This window comes from Penaeus vannamei, chromosome 12, assembly GCF_042767895.1.
Source record: "Penaeus vannamei isolate JL-2024 chromosome 12, ASM4276789v1, whole genome shotgun sequence".
In the NCBI taxonomy this organism is placed as follows: domain Eukaryota; kingdom Metazoa; phylum Arthropoda; class Malacostraca; order Decapoda; family Penaeidae; genus Penaeus; species Penaeus vannamei.
The window spans coordinates 46,718,935-46,731,434 of record NC_091560.1 but is presented as its reverse complement, the minus strand read 5'-3'; the positions used below and the strand labels follow the sequence as shown (position 1 = coordinate 46,731,434).

General features: G+C 42.5%; 2 protein-coding genes across 4 annotated transcripts in view; both read left to right on the top strand.

The window, feature by feature from the left end:
- LOC113812315 (collagen alpha-5(IV) chain) overlaps window positions 1–10,346 on the top strand; it is a 26,954-nt gene extending 16,608 nt beyond the window's left edge. The window contains exons 16-26 of the mRNA XM_070128379.1: window positions 471–670; window positions 1,358–1,457; window positions 1,760–1,945; window positions 2,532–2,649; window positions 3,466–3,637; window positions 4,382–4,463; window positions 5,109–5,279; window positions 5,735–5,917; window positions 6,543–6,720; window positions 8,143–8,257; window positions 8,671–10,346. Of these exons, the coding sequence (XP_069984480.1) occupies window positions 471–670; window positions 1,358–1,457; window positions 1,760–1,945; window positions 2,532–2,649; window positions 3,466–3,637; window positions 4,382–4,463; window positions 5,109–5,279; window positions 5,735–5,917; window positions 6,543–6,720; window positions 8,143–8,257; window positions 8,671–9,390 (2,225 nt within the window). The 3' untranslated portion in view covers window positions 9,391–10,346. The remainder of the gene's footprint in view (window positions 1–470; window positions 671–1,357; window positions 1,458–1,759; window positions 1,946–2,531; window positions 2,650–3,465; window positions 3,638–4,381; window positions 4,464–5,108; window positions 5,280–5,734; window positions 5,918–6,542; window positions 6,721–8,142; window positions 8,258–8,670) is intronic.
- A 1,298-nt stretch (window positions 10,347–11,644) lies between these two features.
- Window positions 11,645–12,500, top strand: part of LOC138863611 (uncharacterized) — a 26,073-nt gene continuing 25,217 nt past the window's right edge. For all 3 annotated transcript variants that reach the window (XM_070128377.1, XM_070128375.1, XM_070128378.1), the window contains exon 1: window positions 11,645–11,813. In XM_070128377.1, the coding sequence (XP_069984478.1) occupies window positions 11,772–11,813 (42 nt within the window). In that variant the 5' untranslated portion in view covers window positions 11,645–11,771. The remainder of the gene's footprint in view (window positions 11,814–12,500) is intronic.

The following is a 12,500-nucleotide window of genomic DNA, read 5'->3' as shown; positions in this document are numbered from 1 at the left end:
CTTCGTCGTCTTCTTTCAATGTTATTATTCTTGTGTTGTTTTATTTTTCTCGGAGGTTATTTTTTCTTCCTCTTCTTCTTCGTCGTCTTCTTTCAGTGTTATTATTCTTGTGTGTTTTTTTTTTTCTCGGAGGTTATTTTTTCTTCCTCTTCTTCGTCGTCTTCTTTAAATGTTATTATTCTTTTGTTGTTGGTTTACGCTGTTTTTGTTGTTTTTTACTATTATCATTCTGTATATTTAAGTCGTTTTACTTTTGTCTCTCGAATGAAGTCAAACATATTTTTTTGCACTATTTTCCTTCTTTTTCACTATTATTCTTTATTTTTGCATTATTTCTCTTGTCGTATTTCCAATAATTTTTTTTTTAATCATTATCATTATCACCATTCTAAAACTCGACCCGTTTTCCCTCGCAAAAAAAAGTGCACTGACTTAATACCCTTAACCTGCTTACTTCGCTTCTCCCACAGGTGTACCCGGTGACCCCGGCTTCGAGGGGCCCCAGGGGTACTCCGGGCGAAAGGGCTTACCCGGCGCCCCTGGAGATCGAGGCCCCCCCGGTGGTCTCTACCCGGATGAGCTGTCTCGAGGGGACCGGGGCGAAACCGGGCCACGGGGGGCGAGGGGCGAGGATGGCTTTGGAGGAGGACCTGGCACGCGAGGACTCAAGGTTGGGTGTGCGAGGGTGGTGATGGTGTTAGTGATGGTGTTAAGGAGGAGGAGGATGATGGTGATGTTAAGAAGGAGGATGATAGTGATGATGATGATGATGGTGTTAATGGTGGTGATGTTAAGGAGGAGGATGGTGATGGTGATATTAAGGAGAATGACAGTGATGATGATGATGGTGTTAATGGTGATGTAAGGAGGATGATAGTGATGATGATGTTAAGGAGGAGGATAGTGATGGTGTTAGTGATGATGATGATGATGGTGTTAATGGTGGTGATGTTAAGGAGGATGATAGTGATGGTGTAGGTGATGATGGTGTTGATGTTAATGATGATGGTGTTATTGGTGGTGGTGGTGGTGGTGATGTTAATGATTATGATGAAAATGAGAGCAGTAGTGATGATAATGATAATGATAGTTATTATGACGATGATAATTATAATAAAATTGATAATGCTAAAAGTACTAAAATAATAATAATAATAATGGCAGATTGTTAACTACAATTAGAACGATTCAAATAGCAGCATAAATGATAAACACCAAGTATATCAATAAATAGATAATAAAAGACAAATAAATAGATAAACAAGAATAATAAAAAAATAAAACAGTAAAACAATTCTAACCGTCATCATCATCATCACAATCTATTTTACACACAATCTATTTCACCATCACACAGGGTCCCCGTGGTTTCCCTGGAGAAAATGGCTATCGCGGATCACCTGGTTTGCCTGGCCCTGGGGGAGACGAAGGGCCACCCGGACCACGAGGGCCACCAGGTGAGAAGGCGTTAATTAAGATTTATTACGTGGATTATTAAAGGGGGAAAGATGGTGTGTGTGTGTCTATTTCTTTTTTTTTTTGGGGGGGGGGATTGTTAGTGATGAACGTTTGCTGGATTTTGTGTGTGTGTGTGTGTGTGTGTGTGCGCCATCAACTTAATCCGTAGAGTCTACCCACTGAACTCACTGTACCATTCTCCCACAGAAAACCAACATAGAAAACGAGCCCAAAATAAGGACAGACTTACCTAATCCAAAATAAAAACCCCAACGACATTCTCTTTTCCTTGTTTTGACAGGGGTATCACCCACTAACGTTGGTGATCCAGGGATTGAGGGACCCCAAGGGCCACCGGGTCAGCCAGGGCGAACTGGTCCACAAGGCCCTAGAGGAGACACTGGGGCTCCTGGCGCGGACGGCCCTCAAGGTCTGCCTGGAAGTGGGGTTGGCCAACCCGGGTGGAAAGGGGAAGGGGGAAGCCCAGGTGAGTCTCATTTGTTCCTCCTTTTCCTTTTCCTTTAGTCTCTCTATCTGTCTATCTATATCTATCTATCTATCTATATATACATATATATATATATATATATATATATATATATATATATATATATATATATATGTATGTATGTATATGTATGTATGTATATATATTATGTATATATATATATATATATATATATATATATATATATATATATATATATATATATATGTTATGGCGATTCTTATTATTATTTTTAATGTTAGTAGTAGTCGTAGTATGATTATCATTATGATTATTACCATCATTATCTTTATTTTTTAATTGTTATCACGATCATCACTGAAACCATTATCACCATTTGCATCAGAATCATCATTATCATAATTATCATTTTCATCACCATTGCTATTATCACCATTACCATTATCATCATTTTCATCACCATTGCTACTATCACCATTACCATTATCATCATAATTTTCATCACCATTATCATTATCATCATTTTCACCATCACCATTATTATCATCATCATTTCCATCATCACCATTGCTATTCTCACCCTTCTTATCATCACTGAACACAGGATACCCGGGTGACTTTGGACCAACTGGACTTCCTGGCCTGAGTGGTGTCCCTGGACCTCAGGGGATAAAAGGTTACCCCGGGCCTATAGGAGATGTGGGTAGGCGTGGATACCCTGGGTGAGTAGGGCATGGGGAGAAATGGGGGAGGGAGAGAGGAGAGAGAGAGGGGGGGGGGAGTGAAAATGAGAGAGAGAGAGAGAGACAGACAGACAGAGAGTGAGAGAGAGAGAGAGAGAGAGAGAGATGGAGGAAGGAGAGAGAGAGGAGACTGAGAAGGAGGAAGTGGTATAGAGAGAGGTGGGTCAAAAAGGGTGATGGAGAGAGAGTGGGGGAGGGAGGGAGAGAGAGAGGAGACTGAGAAGGAGGAAATGGTTTTGAGAGAGGAGGGTCAATAGGAAGGCTGATGGAGAGAGAGAAAGAGAGAGAGAGAGAGACAGAAAAACAGACAGATGGAGAGAGAGAGAGTAACAAATAAAAATACTCAGTCATTATTATGATAGTATACATATTACTACAGTTATAAGTAAACTTCAAGATGAAGGTAGTTATGATAATGGAAACAATAACAATAAAAATAGAAATGCCATCGATGATGATGATGATAATAATAACAACAGTTACAATACTAATAATGAGAGCAAGAATAACAACAACAAAGACATCAAATAACACCATCATCACCATAACAACACCCTTTTGGAACCATAACAACACCCTTTTACAACCATAACAACACCCTTTTACAACCATAATAACACCCTTTTACAACCATAACAACACCTATTTACAACCATAACAACACCCATTTACAACCCTATCAACACCCTTTTACAACCATAACAACACCCATTTACAACCATAACAACACGCATTTAGAACCATAACACCCTTTTACAACCATAACGACATCCATTTAGAGCCATAACCCCACAGAGCCAAGGGACCCGCGGGCGAGCGAGGGGAGAGAGGACACACCTCCAACTACAGCGTGAGAGGGACCAGAGGTGACCAAGGGGACCCAGGTCTTCGAGAAGCTGGACCTCAAGGAGAACGAGGAGAAGACGGTGACCCTGGGGTGGAGGGGTATCCTGGACCCCCTGGGAAGGTGAGGCATGGAGGAAGGGAAGGTTTTGGGGACAGGGAAAGGAGGTTGAGAAGGTAAGGCATGGAGGAAGGGAAGGTTTTGGGGACAGGGAAAGGAGGTTGAGAAGGTAAGGCATGGAGGAAGGGAAGGTTTTGGGGACAGGGAAAGAAGTTTGAGAAAGTAAGGCATTAAGCGAGAGAGAGTTACGTGTAAATATAGTGGAGAGAGTAGAGGAGGAGAGACTAATGTATATTTTATTTTAAGATTTCTAAATTTTCATCGGTTATGTGCATGAATCTACACAGATTTATAAGTAAAAGATTCATTTTAGAGTTTTATGAGTCTTCATTAAATAGTTAGAAGTTATTTTTTGTGCATTGCTCAAGTTTACCAATAAAATCAACAAAAAACAAGTGACAGAGAAAACGGAGTATCAATGTTGATTTTAAAGGATAACAATTATATTCCAAGTACGGGTAGTAGATGTAATTTCCTCCTTTTTTCTTTACCTTTTATATCATCATCTGCTTCTTCTTCTTCTTCTTCTTCTCTTTTGACAGTAGGAAAATAATGGCGTTGACCATGGTGACGATAGATATCACAAGAATATAAATCTATAGTATGTAAAAGATATAAGTAGTTTAACAACACCGATATGATAACTCATAATGACACTTAAAATCCTCATTAACCATCCTCTTATCTCCTAAAAAAATAAAAAAGTAAAACAAGAAATAGATAAAAATAGATAATCAACTTTGACAGGGCGAATGCGGTGACCCCGGACGTGAGGGCATTGGGGGCGGGCCAGGTCAACCAGGGTTATTTGGTGATGTAGGACTGACAGGTGAGTCTTGTCGTCGTCTGTCTGTGTCTGTCAATCTAGTTCTAATTTCAAAGAATAAGGTGAATGAACAGATAGATAGATAGTTTGATTGACTGACTGATTGATTGATAGATAAAAGATATAGATAAATAGACATCTAAGCTAATTGACATAAATATTAGACAGATAAATAACCAAACATAATTGATAGATAGACAGATAAATAAACAGACATAGATATTAGATAGACAAAAATAAACCGACATGATTAATATAAAGACAGAGAAATAAACATATATGATTAATAGAAAGATAAATAAACAGACACAAATAACAGAAAGACAGATAAATAAAATGACATAATAATTAGAAAGACAGATAAATAAACAGACATAATAATTAGAAAGACAGATAAATAAACAAAAATAATTATTAGATAGGCAGGTACTTAAACAGAGATGGGTAAACAGAAATAAACAGACATAAGTATTAGATAAGCAGATAAATAAACAGACATAAGTATTAGATAAGCAGATAAATAAACAGATATAAGTATTAGATAAGCATATAGATAAACAGACATAATTGTTAGATATAGACAGACAGACAAACCCGACCCATTCAAAACCCTCAACCTCACCAGCCTCCCCGACCCTCCCCCTGCAGGTCCGCTCGGCCCAGCTGGCAGGAAAGGAACCCCAGGAGGTTTCGGCAAGCGCGGAGGCCCAGGGCGAGGAGGCGATAGGGGTTTCCCTGGCTTGGAGGGCTTCCGCGGGGTCAAGGGAACCAGAGGGGAACCGGGAGGTCAAGGACGTACTGGGGCACCGGGCACACCAGGTATGTTGAGTTTCAGGTGTTTTTTTTTTTTATTTTTTTAGGGAGGTTAGACTGGTATGGCACTGGGGTAGACCTGGGGTGGTCGTGGGGTTGGTAAGAGGGTGGCACTGGGATGGTTCGAGGGTGGCACTGGGATGGTACGGGGGTGGCACTGGGATGGTTCGAGGGTGGCACTGGGATGGTTCGAGGGTGGCACTGGGGCGGCACTGGGATGGTACGGGGGTGGCACTGGGATAGCACTCAGATGGTACTGGTATGGCACTGGGGTAGACCTGGGATGTTAGTGGGGTTGGTAGTCGGGTTGCACTGGGATGGTACGGGGGTGGTACTGGTATGGCATCCGGATGGCATCATCATTGTTTATTTTCTTTACGTTATTCAATTCGGTTTTATTCTTCCTTCATTCATCAACTACGTCACTCCTCTACCTCCACTTCCCCCCCTCTTTCCCCCAGGCTTCCCCGGCCCCCCTGGCGAACCCGGGGCCTCACGACGTCGGCAGGCAAGGAGTGTCATTGTCACGCGTCACAGCCAGGAGTCCTACGGCCCCGAGTGTCCTTTGGGAGCGACGAAGCTGTGGGAAGGATTCTCACTCCTGTATGTGCTGGGGAACCACAGGCCTCACGGGCAGGATCTAGGTTGGTGTCTGGCTGTTCGTGGTTGTAGGGGTTCTCTTGTTGTGTCTCTCTCTCTCTGTCTTTGTCTCTTTCTCTTTCTTTTTCTCTGGTTCTTATCTGTCTGTCTTTGTCTCTGTTTCTTTCTTTTTCTCTGGTTTTTATCTCTCTGTCTTTGTGTCTGATTCTTTCTTTTCCTCTGTCTCTTTCTGTCTCCGTCTCTGTCTTTGCTTCGGTCTATGGTACTGACTGTCTATTTGATTCTCTCTCTCTCTCGCTCTCTCTCGCTCTCTCTCTCTCTCTCTCTCTCTCTCTCTCTCTCTCTCTCTCTCTCTCTCTCTCTCTCTCTCTCTCTCTCTCTCTCTCTCTCTCTCTCTCTCTCTCTCTCTCTCTCTCTCTCTCTCTCTCTCTCAATAATATTATGGGTAATACGTAGACGAATCTAGAATAACATGATTATAAATATTATCTAACCCAGATTTACAAACAAACAAACATAACCATCTAACCTCCACATAACATAAATAAAAGATCCCAATACGACAATACGAATGAAAAATTGAAACCCTCTTCCTTCCTCCTTCCCTTCTCCTTCCCTCGCTCCCTCTCACCTTGTCCCCTCCCCCTCCCCCCTCCTTTTCTGTAACAGGCGCGGCAGGCAGTTGCATCAGGAAGTTCAGCACGATGCCCTATCTCTTCTGCAACGTGAACAACACCTGTCAGTATGCACAGAGAGGGGACTACTCCTACTGGCTCTCGACCCAAGAACCCCTTCCTTTCATGATGACACCAGTGCGGGGGACTGAGATTGAAAAGTACATCTCCAGGTATGTGTTGGGTGATGGGGAGGGGGGTGTGAGGGGGATGGGGTGGTGGTGGTGAGCGGGAGGTGGGTGGTGGGAGGGGGGCGTGAGGGGGGTGGGGGGGTGGTGGGGAGGGGGAGGTGGATGGTGGGGAAGGGGCTGTGAGGGGGATGGGGTGGTGGTGGTGAGCGGGAGGTGGGTGGTGGTGATGACAATGGGCGGGTGGGGGAGGATGGGGATTGTGAGTAATAGGATAAGGATAGGGATTGTGAGGATTAGGATAAGGATGGGGATTGTGAGGAATAGAATAAGGATGGGGGTTGTAAGGAATAGGATAAGGATGGGGAGTGTGAGGAATAGGATAAGGATGGGGAGTGTGAGGAATAGAATAAGGGTGGGGAGTGTGAGGAATAGGATAAGGATGGGGATTGTGAGGAATAGGATAAGGATGGGGAGTGTGAGTAATAGAATAAGGGTGGGGATTGTGAGGAATAGGATAAGGATGGGGAGTGTGAGGAATAGGATAAGGATGGTGATGATTTTGGTGACTACGATCAAACAGACGAAAGGGAGAATAGCGAAGAAGAGGATGATAAAAATTCAAAGGAAGAATGAGGATAAAAGGAGTAAAAATTATAACAGTGCCAGTTTCTCCCTCCACTCTGGCACCCTTGCATCTCCTCCACCTGCCCCGTCGTTCGCTCTCAAACTATTTTTGGCTACGAAAAGGGTGGCACCATTTTTGTTCTTTTACCCTTTTTTTTATCCAAGCATCAAAATTTATTCCATTTTGTTGGTTTTGAGTCTTGGGTTATTTAGGATCAAAGGTTACTATGTGTCACCAGTAACAAAGACTGTTCTTGGCATGCAATATATATATATATATATGTGTGTGTGTGTGTTAGTGAATGTGTGTGTGTATATATATAAATACGTAGATAGATATTAGGAAGGAAAATCAAATTCGCGAATTAGTAATAACTATAGTGATAACAACGTGCTTATAATAATGATGATGGAAACAAAACGATAACCCTGAAGAAGATAATGATAGATATAATAAGAATAAGACTATAATAATGATAAGAGAGAGAGAAAGAAACAGAGAAGTGTGTGGGGGAATCGACAGAGACAGAGGCATAGACCGAAGCAAAGACAGACAGACAGACAGACAGAGGAAAAGATAGAGGTAATAAGATAATAATACGTCCCTGCCATGTCCTTCAAAGACAGAGACAGAGAGAGAGAGAGAGGAAAAGATAGAGATAATAAGATAATAAGACGTCCCTGCCATGTCCTTCAAATACAGAGACAGGGAGAGAGAGAGAGGAAAAGATAGAGATAAGATAATAATACGTCCCTGCCATATCCTTCAAAGACAGGGACAGAGAGAGAGAGAAGAAAAGATAGAGATAATAAGATAATAATACTTCCCTGCCGTCTTAGGTGCGTGGTGTGTGACTTCCCAAGCCTCGTGATAGCAGTGCATAGCCAGACGCTGGAGGTCCCGTCATGCCCGGAGAATTGGGTATCTCTGTGGACTGGGTATTCCTTCCTGATGGTACGTAGTGGGGTGTGTTGTGTGTGCTGTTGTTGTTGTTTTTTTGTGTTTGTTTATATTTGGTTTAGTCGTAGTTTTCTTCTTTTTCTTGTATATTTCTTTCTTTTTTGTTTTTCTTTCTTTCTTTTTCTTTTTCTCTTTTTTTATTTATTTTTTTTCGTTTTCTCTTTCTCTTTCTTTTTTTCTTATTTTCTTTCTTTCTGTTTCTCTTTTCTTTCTTTTTCTCTTTTTTACTTTCTTATTCATCTTTTCTTTCTTTTTAATTTTTCTTTCTTTTTCTTTTTCTTTTTTTTCATTTTTCTTCCTTTTTCTCTTTTTTTCTTTCTTTTTCTTGCCCATTTCTTTAATATATCCTTTACCTCTCCGTCTGTCGATGCTCCTCTTCTTGTTTCTGATGCTCCGCTTCTCCCCAGCACCTGGACGCCGCCGCCGAGGGGTCTGGCCAGTCCCTGATCTCGCCGGGGTCTTGTCTCGAGAGCTTCCGCGCGACGCCCTTCATCGAGTGCACCGGCCGAGGCACCTGCAACTCCTTCAGCACGGCGCTCTCTTACTGGCTGGTCACCGTCGGCCTCGAGGAGCAGTTCCAGAAGCCTCGGCAGGACACGCTCAAGGGCGACGGTCTGAGGAGCCGGGTGAGTCGGTGCAGCGTGTGTCTGTCGAGGAACAGCTTCGGAGTGCGGTCGTCTGCGCGGCCGTTCCCTTCGTCGCCGCGCGCGTTCCCTTCGTCGCCGCCCCCTCTTCCCAACGCGGAGCAGCTGCGGCACCAGCTGGAGGGCGCGGCGACGCTCCCGGAGGCGGCGGAGCAGTTCGGCCTCCGCCTCCCGCCGCAGGGAGAACGCTACCGAGTGGAGCCGTCGCGACCTGCGGCTCAGCCCTACCGCCGCCCCGACCCGACCCGCAGCCCCTACGCAACGTGGCCGCCGCCCCCGCCGCCTGGCTACAACGCCCACGCCGCCCACCGTCGACCGCCCTTCGATCCATACCGCCGCCGCCCGCCCCCGCCCGCCCCAGCTCTTTACGGACGTTACTTCGCGCCGTATTTCCCGCTGAGTCGTGTTTATCGCTCCCATCAGCGCGCTGGCCCGCCCCCGAGCACAATACGCCGCCCGCGCCACCACGCTCGGGCGGCCTGACGAGGAGAGCGAGACGCGAAGAACAGGGCGAGAAAAACAACAATGTACTACGGTGTTTTGTATGTCTGATGCGTAATTACTAAATCCATCTTTTGCCTCTGTTTGGTTCGGTGATGTCGCTTGTAAGAGGATTTTTCGATACCATTTCCTTATATTTGCTTTTTTTTTCTCTCTCTCTCTCTTTCTTAAACAATTCGCCTGAGAGAGAAGAAAAATATAAAGGCAAATTCTCGATAATTTTATTGGATCACCATTGGTCCTTTAGTCCTTACCTTCCTTAGTCCTTGGAGTGTTTCTTACAAGTATGAACCCATTTTCCAAAGGTATTCACCCTCCCTCGTACACTCATAGAAAAGTTCAGTCACTTGTAGATTGAAGTTCATTACTCTGTTTTGACATTGTTCGAACTACCTGTTTCGACTCTTCTTCGAAACATAAAGAAGTATCTTTCTTTTTCTTTCCGTTGTTTCTTTATTTACATCAACGAACTCAATCCAATTTCAAAAAAGCTTGAGTAGATTGTTTGAGTTTTTTGCCGATTTTCTTTTTCCTTTCCATCTCTCTTCTAAAACGAAAAGCTAAATCGATTCGGAGAAATATATGCTTCGAATACAGAGTCGAAACTGGCGGTTCACTTAATACCCTCACTGAACTATGAATTTTGGAGCTAAAATCTTAATGGAATGATAGAACATGAACATTGCATTAAGAACTTTTAAGATGACTGCCAATGCTAATGAATTTGACACTGCCATTTTGTTTACGCTTGTGTTATAGTTACTATAAAGGTTATTTGTTTTACGAGAGTGAGTTATATATTAAGCTTTACGGAAATACTGTGTTAACAATGTGTGTCTTTTCTCCCGAAAGCAAATAAATAAATATGTTGAAGGTAATTTGATTTTTCACGAAACACAAAAAAAATGTAATATAAGCAAATAAAAATAGCGATGACTCATGCGTCTTTAGGTTTCTTTAATATATATCCATATTATTTGTAAACATCTTTTTGATAATGATAATGATGAATATGCAGTATTTCACTTGTCATTAACAAAAATGAGTGTGTGGTCTAGATGCATCCAACCTAAATATCTCAATTTCCGTCTACTTTCTTCTCCCTCACTACAATCTACGTCATTCAGCCATTTCCTCCGCTTTCCTTTTGTCTCCTCTTCCTCCTCTAACCCTAAAATGAAATGAAAAATATCAAATAACCAAAAAAAATAATAATAATAATGATATTATGATTATCATGGTGTTGCTACTACAAGCACACTTCGGCAGCGGCCATTTGCAGAATACAGGTGACAAAATCACTTGCCAGGTGTGAGTGCCTTCGTGTGTACGTGCGCGCGTGCGTAAGTAGTTCCTGCTTGGTTTACAGTTAAGTTGAGGGGAAGCCACGCTGCAGTCGGGACCGTACTCAGGGGTGGCCAACATCGAGCGAAATAGAGCGAAATATTCACCGTTCTTTGGTGTCGACAGGAGGATCTCTGCGGCATGACTCGCTGGTGACGGTCGTGTGTACTTTTGACCACTCGAGTGTCGTTTATTTGTTGTTTTTTAGGGGGAGGAGGTAGCGGAGGGTGATCGATTCCTTATAAATGGAACTTGTCATGACCTTTCTACGTGATGTGAAAAGGACGAAGGACTTGAGGAATATAGAAGTGTACACTGGATTCCTTCTCCTTCTACTGGCCAAGCGTGTACAGGTCGTCTTTACAGAACCTCGTTGTGTTGTAAAAAAGAAAGAAAAAAAAACTTTCCGCTTTTTGTTCTCACGTGCCAGAAGGTCGATACACGACCAAAATAAAATAGAATCAAGGCCTGATGGAGATCTCGTCATCCAAGGCCAAAATTTCACCGAACACGAAGAGATTTGGTGAAGACTTTTTTTTTTCCTTTTTTTTTTTTTTTTTTCTTTTTTTAAGGACGCCTGGTCTTATTTCCAAAGCCAAAAGAAGAAAAAAACGAGATTGGATAATGCACCCAATGTTACGGACATTATGTGCTTTATGCGGCATATATGGATTTAGTGATTAGTGATAAATAAGATACATATCACCCCATTTTGATTTTCCTTTTAACTCGACAATCGATTTTATTGATGGAGGTGTGATATCATCTTGTTTTTTTTATCTTTTTTATTTCCTTTTCTTTTCCTTTTCTTATTTTCTTGAATCTTTTTTCTTAACGTTTGCACTTATATCTTAACTTCTCGCCCTCTCTTCCTCAACCTAGTGCGATGAATCTAACTCGACCAAGAAGCTCATTGAACTGACTCGAAGCCCAAGGAAACACTGCCAAAACCCCAACACCCGAGGATGTCACTCTAAGGCTGATGGAATAGCTGGTTTTGAACAGGAATCTCGCCCTTGATGGATCTTTACAGCTTCTACAGTGAGAGTGATGATTTTGGGGTGAGTGATGGTGCCCTTCGAAGTATTGTGATGAGAGAATGATTGTTTTATTCATCGTTATTATTTGTTATGAGAAGGTATTGTTTTCGCTCGTGACAAGCCTGGGATAATTATCTTTTCTTATCATAGATAGTTTCACCATTTTAGATATGCGTACACAGGATGGGCGGCACTTTGAGATACCCTTATCTGGCATGTATCCGCACATCCACTTAAGTGCACACATATACGTAGGATTCTTGTTGAACTAATTGCAAATAAAGAAAAAAACGAAGGGAAGAACGAGAAAATAAACGAATATATCTTTTATCTATATATTCATACACACACACACGGACACGCACGCACGCACGCACACACACACACACACACACACACACACACACACACACACACACACACACACACACACACACACACACACACACACACACACACACACACACACACAAATATATTCTTCTGTATTTCTTTCTTTTTCTTCTTCATTGTCAGGGCACAGGAGAAGCAAGAAACCGAAAAGGCCTTCGACATATTGGTGTGTTTTCTTGTTCTTCCCTTCTTTGTTTTATTCACACACACACGCACACTATAAACCTATTATCACTAGCAAGTGAAGGATGTATCTGTACAAATTTTCTTTTTTTTTTACTAGAGTACACAGCTGCATGTACAAGCATCTGTATT